General features: G+C 42.1%; 1 protein-coding gene across 1 annotated transcript; it reads right to left on the bottom strand.

Moving 5' to 3' along the window:
• Positions 1-551: 551 nt before the first annotated feature.
• LOC143983543 (tubulin alpha-1A chain) lies at positions 552-6,310 on the bottom strand. Its single transcript, XM_077483341.1, has 4 exons — positions 6,145-6,310; positions 3,989-4,211; positions 2,594-2,742; positions 552-1,750 (listed from the first exon to the last, which is right to left on the bottom strand). The coding sequence occupies exons 1-4, from the start codon at positions 6,145-6,147 to the stop codon at positions 770-772; spliced, it is 1,356 nt and encodes a 451-aa protein (XP_077339467.1). The 5' UTR covers positions 6,148-6,310; the 3' UTR covers positions 552-769.
• Positions 6,311-6,601: the final 291 nt, after the last annotated feature.

The raw sequence follows: 6,601 nt of genomic DNA on the forward strand, positions 1-6,601 counted from the left end.
GGGGAAAAATGTTTCTGTGTGTGTTTGTGTGTATTACCCACGCACACTTACCTGAGCCCGATCTTGATTCAGCGGTGTGCCTGTCTGCAGCAGGTCTCCTAACTCTTACAGGCTTTGCTGAACGTAAGGAAAGCCATTGGCTCCAGCCGCTGTCAGTCAAATCCTGTGACCAGGGAGCAGGGGCAGGGCTGAGCCTCACTGTCTGCAGGTGTGCTACAAAATTAAGCAGCTTACTATGGTGGCACACCGAGAAGAGGAGGAGCCAGGAGCACAGGCAGGGAACTCCAGAAGAGGAGCATCAGAGCCGCTTTGTGCAATTGTATTGCACAGAGCAGGTAAGTACAACATGTTTGTTATTTTGAAAGAAAAACATTTGACTTTATAAACAGTTTAAGTTTAAAATCGAACAATGTTCCCTTTGGGACCAGTTCTCGTAACACTTATTTTGCACTCCTGTGACCCAGAACCAGCCACTGCTGCAGCATGGAGGTGTATTTTGTATGGCAATATAATAAAATGTAAATAAAATGAATGCACATATAACACATAAATACATAAGACAGGGAATGTTTTATTGACAAACCCAAAACAGAAATTCACTGACTGGATCTGTCATCGAGTTTCAAGTGTTTTGGACCAGAACAGTTAAATGCAGCAAAAATACACTGGAAAATAAAGTTGCTACACACAAACGAACTGGCTGAGTAAAGAAATGTGTGTTTCTCTGATGTTTTGTTGTTCCCTGTGAAAAGCAGCACCGTTTTGACATTTAATATTCTTCTCCTTCCTCTTCCCCATCTCCTTCCACAGAATCTACACCAACTTCCTCATAATCCTTCTCCAGGGCAGCCATGTCCTCACGGGCCTCAGAGAACTCTCCCTCCTCCATACCCTCACCCACATACCAGTGCACAAAGGCACGCTTGGCATACATAAGGTCAAACTTATGATCCAATCGAGCCCAGGCCTCTGCAATAGCAGTGGTGTTGCTCAGCATGCACACAGCACGTTGTACTTTGGCCAGATCACCACCTGGTACCACAGTTGGTGGTTGATAGTTGATACCAACCTTGAAACCAGTAGGGCACCAGTCCACAAACTGAATGGTACGCTTGGTCTTGATGGTGGCAATAGCTGCGTTAACATCTTTGGGGACCACGTCACCACGGTATAGCAGGCAGCAAGCCATGTATTTACCATGGCGTGGGTCACATTTCACCATCTGGTTAGCTGGCTCAAAGCAAGCATTAGTTATCTCAGCTACAGAAAGCTGTTCATGGTAGGCTTTCTCAGCTGAGATAACTGGGGCGTAAGTGGCAAGAGGGAAGTGGATACGAGGGTAGGGCACCAAGTTGGTCTGGAACTCTGTCAGATCTACATTTAAGGCTCCATCAAATCGTAGAGAAGCTGTAATAGAGGAAACAATCTGACCAATAAGCCTGTTAAGGTTAGTGTAGGTGGGGCGCTCAATATCTAGATTTCTACGGCAGATGTCATAGATGGCCTCATTGTCTACCATGAAAGCACAGTCAGAGTGCTCCAGGGTGGTGTGAGTGGTAAGGATGGAGTTGTAGGGCTCAACAACTGCTGTTGAAACCTGGGGGGCTGGATAGATGGAGAATTCCAGCTTAGACTTCTTCCCATAATCAACAGAGAGACGTTCCATCAGCAGAGAGGTGAAGCCAGATCCAGTACCGCCACCAAAGCTGTGGAAGACCAGGAAACCTTGAAGACCTGTGCACTGGTCAGCCTGTGGATACATAAAAAGGGTATAATAATACATGTAATAATGTATAATTTTCCTAGGAGCATAAAGAACCTTCAAGTCAGAAATGAACATGTTACCATTTAGGATGACTAAAGAAAAGACAGAAAGAGAGACTTTCAGAGAGATCTATAGATTGATAGATAAATGAGGTTGTTAATGTGGTTCAGCATAACTTTCAGGTTATAGTGCATATATTCCATAAGTCCCCAGCAAAGTGTAAACTGATGGCATTAAAGAGGAAGTAAACCCTGATGGGTTTACTTCCTCTTTTTTTCCCTGCAAAGGTAAAGCATAATGGACTACTATGCATCGCATAGTAGCTCATTATGTGTCACTTACCTGACACAGGAGCCAGCGAAGTCGCCGCTGATCCCTGTAGTCCGCCGCATCCATCTTGCTGGTGGCGTCTCGCAGCTCCGACCAATGACAGCGGCGAAGCCGCGATGACGTCACTCTCGCGCATGCGCACGGGAGTCGCGTCTCGCAGCTCCGCCGCTGCCATTCGGCGAAGCCGCGATGACGTCACTCCCGCGCATGCGCACGGGAGTCGACAAATTAGGCAAATCCATTCTTGGACTTGCCGCATTTAGTGCGCCTGCGCGCTGCTGTCTACGGCGCATGCGCCGTAGACAGCGGTGCCCATTTTCGGGGAAATATCTCCTAAACCATATAGGTTTAGGAGATATTGCTTGGACCTACAGGTAAGCCTTAATCTAGGCTTACCTGTAGGTCAAAGTGGTTTGAAGGGGTTTACTTTCTCTTTAAATGTACTTCATCAAGTAAGCCGTTTTTGAATATAAGTGCATGATAAAGTTCTAAGCTTACCAGTTTGCGGATCCTGTCCAGCACCAGATCAATGATTTCCTTGCCGATTGTGTAGTGACCACGTGCATAGTTGTTAGCAGCATCCTCTTTACCGGTGATTAGCTGTTCTGGATGGAATAGTTGTCGGTATGTGCCTGTGCGTACCTCGTCTTCAAGAAAGGAAAAGCTTTAAGTGAAAATGCAAAGAACGCTTACATATTGAGCACTAGCAAAAGCCCTTAAAGGGAATGCGTCACTAAGAAAAGAGTGTTGGGATAGGCATTAAATATTATATTCTTTACCTACTTTGATTAAAGTGCCCATTGACGTAAACCTTATATTTTCATTTTTGGCAGGTGCCAGAAAACAAAAACAAAAGATTGCTTTTTAATATCTCTTAGGGACTGTGGTGGTGAGATCTCTACTCTTGAGTTCTTGTGTCCACTATGATGATGTCCCACTGTCCCTGGTGGATGTTTTATTTATTTTATATTGTGGTGAATGCAACAGTAAGTGATGTATCTTTAATGTTACAGTTTTATTATTAAATTAACTCTGTGGACATTTTTAAATTGTATTTGTTATATAAAGGCAGACAGCGGTGCCCAGAAGCCCCAGACGTGTGGATTCATGTCTCAAAGCTGGAGATATAAAAAAAAAATGTAGGCACAAAACTGCCAATTAACCAGCAGCTACATCATTCAATTTTAGATTGTTTCAGTTTGCCATACACCACTGTAATCTTATAACTGTAGAAATCCTTCCTTTTATTACAATGTGCACTGTGTTTAGAGATACACATACTGGGACAACACCTACATAATAATAGGGCTGATATGAATATAACAATGAATATGCAGGTGGTGCCCATAGTAAAAAGGTCATACTCTTCTTTTTTTATCAAAAAATAAATGCTTGTTTATAATTACTTGCTACTGTCAGCAGTTTCTTTCCTTTATGTAAGACAAAATGTTATTTCTTTGTACATTTGATTTCTAATTGAATTAATTAACTACACACAAGGAAAGATCACAGTTTTGCAGAACAGGTTGAATTTATTTTTCACATTTGTCCTGCCATTACTAAGCACTGATGTGATAATGATGAGTATTTAAAAATCCTCCAGTGTTCTACAATGCTCCAAGTCTAGATATTACAAATAAATGTTCAAAATGCTACAAATAAAGTATATTTTATTAATGTAATGCAACATTAACCTTGATGAACATAATTCAATTTTTTCTGTATTTTTAATATATAATATATATATATATATATATATATATATATATATATATATATATATATATATACACATACATTTAAAAAAATTGAATTATGTTCACATATATCACTGTAACAATATGATATTGCCTTTTGTCCTTTTCTACACAAGCCAAGCAAGAAGGCTCTTACCAATAACTGTTGGTTCCAGGTCCACAAAGACAGCCCTAGGGACGTGCTTGCCAGCTCCAGTCTCACTGAAGAAGGTGTTGAAAGAATCGTCCCCTCCTCCAATGGTCTTGTCACTGGGCATCTGCCCATCAGGCTGGATGCCATGTTCCAGGCAGTACAACTCCCAGCAGGCATTACCAATCTGCACACCAGCCTGACCAACGTGGATAGAGATGCACTCACGCTGCACAGGAAACAGAGAAAAGGTTGTCCGCGATTAGTTTCAGTGTCAGTTTTATGTTTAATAGCTCTTATACAGTAATAAATACATCATTTCTTTACTTCAATTTTACAATGGGAGCCTTTAAGCAAATGCCAGGAAAAGGAAAGTAGTCATAAATTAGCTGATTTCCTTTTCTCCACCCTCCTTTTTTATGACAATATCTAGAGAATATATGTAAAAAGGTACTTGTGAATTGCATTATGTTTTGTGATTGTATATAAGATTTTTGTATATATATATATATATATATATATATATATATTGTGAATTGCATTATGTTTTGTGATTGTATATAAGATTTTAATATATATATATTTATTATGAGTGTGTAAAAGTATATACTGTATATACATATAAAAACATTTATAAAAGATCCATCAATCCAGCAGGATACCTGATGTCACAAGGATATGGTCCTTCTAAGGGCTTAGGGAAAACAATGAGAAATGGAGATGGCTGGTGCTGACGCCACACCCACTGCAGCATTAAGATCTTTGTGAATGGCTGTAGGTGGGTGTGTGATTCCCCTGGCATTCCCTTCCCCATTCACCTTACTACCAGCCACGAATATGCCAGCTTATTATATACCATCCATATTATAAGAAACTACAAATCCTTACCAAAAATGAATTTATTTTATTGTTTCACCCTAAGAACAGCAGACACTCTATGTCTTTCTTCTTCCAATAGACTGATCTCCTCCTGCTCTCTTCACAATGTTCTCTGACCTCATACTGGCAGATGGGAGGGTAAGGCAAGCAGACAAAACCTCCATTCACAAGCCATGCTCTGTCTCACATACCCATCACACACCTATTACCCAGATGAGGAGGATTCTATGCCTGATCCTCCAGTCTATACTGCTACAGTGATAAATTCTTACAGGTATGAGATCCATGACATTGTCATTATAACTGAACAAAGACAAGCTGTTATCAGCAGCCTGCACATCCCCATGGCCATAGGAGGGTTAATGGGAGAGGACTAGAGCCAGGAAAATGTGAGTGCTGCTGTGCTGGAATGGAACTCAGGGCTGGATGTGGTCTCAAAGGACAGGGCGTGGTATACAGAGCTCCAGACATGCACTTACATAGACAAAGATGACATGAAACAGTCTCTGAGCAATGTCACCGCTTCGGGAATATGTGTTGGAAGGTGCATGGGACACACAGCGCCGGTACAATTCATAGGAGGAAATCATAAATCTAAGACCAGATCACAAGTCATATAACTAATGACAAATCCAATACTAGATCACACATCATATAACTAATGACAGATCCAATGCCAGATCACAAGTCATATAACTAATGACAGATCCAATGCTAGATCACACATCATATAACTAATGAAGGATCCAATGCCAGATCACGAGTCATAACTAATGACAGATCCAATACCAGATCACACATCATATAACTAATGACAGATCCAATGCCAGATCACAAGTCATATAACTAATGACAGATCCAATACTAGATCACACATCATAGTAATGACAGATCCAATACCAGATCACACATCATATAACTAATGGTAGATCCAATGCCAGATCACACGTCATATAAGTGATCACAAGTGATATAAGGGATCACAGATCCAATAGCAGATCACAAGTGATATAAGAGATCTTATAACAGATGACACCCCATGAAGAATTCCCAGCATCTGATGACAGAAGAGGCTATAAGACAAAGGCCAGTGTATGCTGAGCCCCCCCATCGGCTGCTCAGCTGATGAATGCAGCCACAGCCCTGTATTGTTAGAAGGATGCTTTCCTCTCCATCTACAAGCAGCCATGCTGATCAGAGAAGATCTAAACAAATAAAGCATGTTCTTTGTTCCTCATCACCCCCTCCCCCTTTGTGTAATCCCCCCATGGAGTGGTCCTTACCATGCTTGCTGTGCTGCTGAGCAGAGGGTGAGAGGAAGGAGGAGAGGAGAAGGATGGATGCCTTCTTACAGTACGACTCTAAGGAGGTCGGTGTAAGAGAACCTGCAACACATGGTCCTACACTGCTCGTTATATACAATTCCGTCGTTATGGAAACCAGGCTGGCGGATTTCTCATTGGAGCAGACATTTCCGACGGCCTGCAGGCGCCGGGAGATCGGGGCTGCGATTGGCTGGACTGTGAACGGATGAGGTAATGATCCCCGCCCATCATTAGGAGTATGCACGCTATTAGTGGGACAAAGAGGGGCTGGACCATTCTCCTGTCCGTCCATCATCCCATCCCGGAAAATGGTGTCCCTGGCATCACCATAGGAGACGGGCAAACAAAGGGACAGCCAGACAGGGCATTGGGCATACAGCTATGGGATGTGCATTCAGGAAAGGGTTATGTATGT

The sequence above is a fragment of the Lithobates pipiens genome, unplaced genomic scaffold (genome assembly GCF_037356315.1).
Source record: "Lithobates pipiens isolate NorthernLeopardFrog02 unplaced genomic scaffold, aLitPip1_a1.2 Scaffold_16, whole genome shotgun sequence".
Lineage (NCBI taxonomy): Eukaryota > Metazoa > Chordata > Amphibia > Anura > Ranidae > Lithobates > Lithobates pipiens.

Excerpts from the sequence above, each read along its gene's own strand:
- LOC143983543 (XM_077483341.1), bottom strand. Across the intron at positions 2,743-3,988 it reads CCTGGAACCAACAGTTATTG|ACGAGGTACGCACAGGCACA; the intron begins GTAAGAGCCTTC and ends CCTTTCTTGAAG. Across the intron at positions 1,751-2,593 it reads TGGACAGGATCCGCAAACTG|GCTGACCAGTGCACAGGTCT; the intron begins GTAAGCTTAGAA and ends ATGTATCCACAG.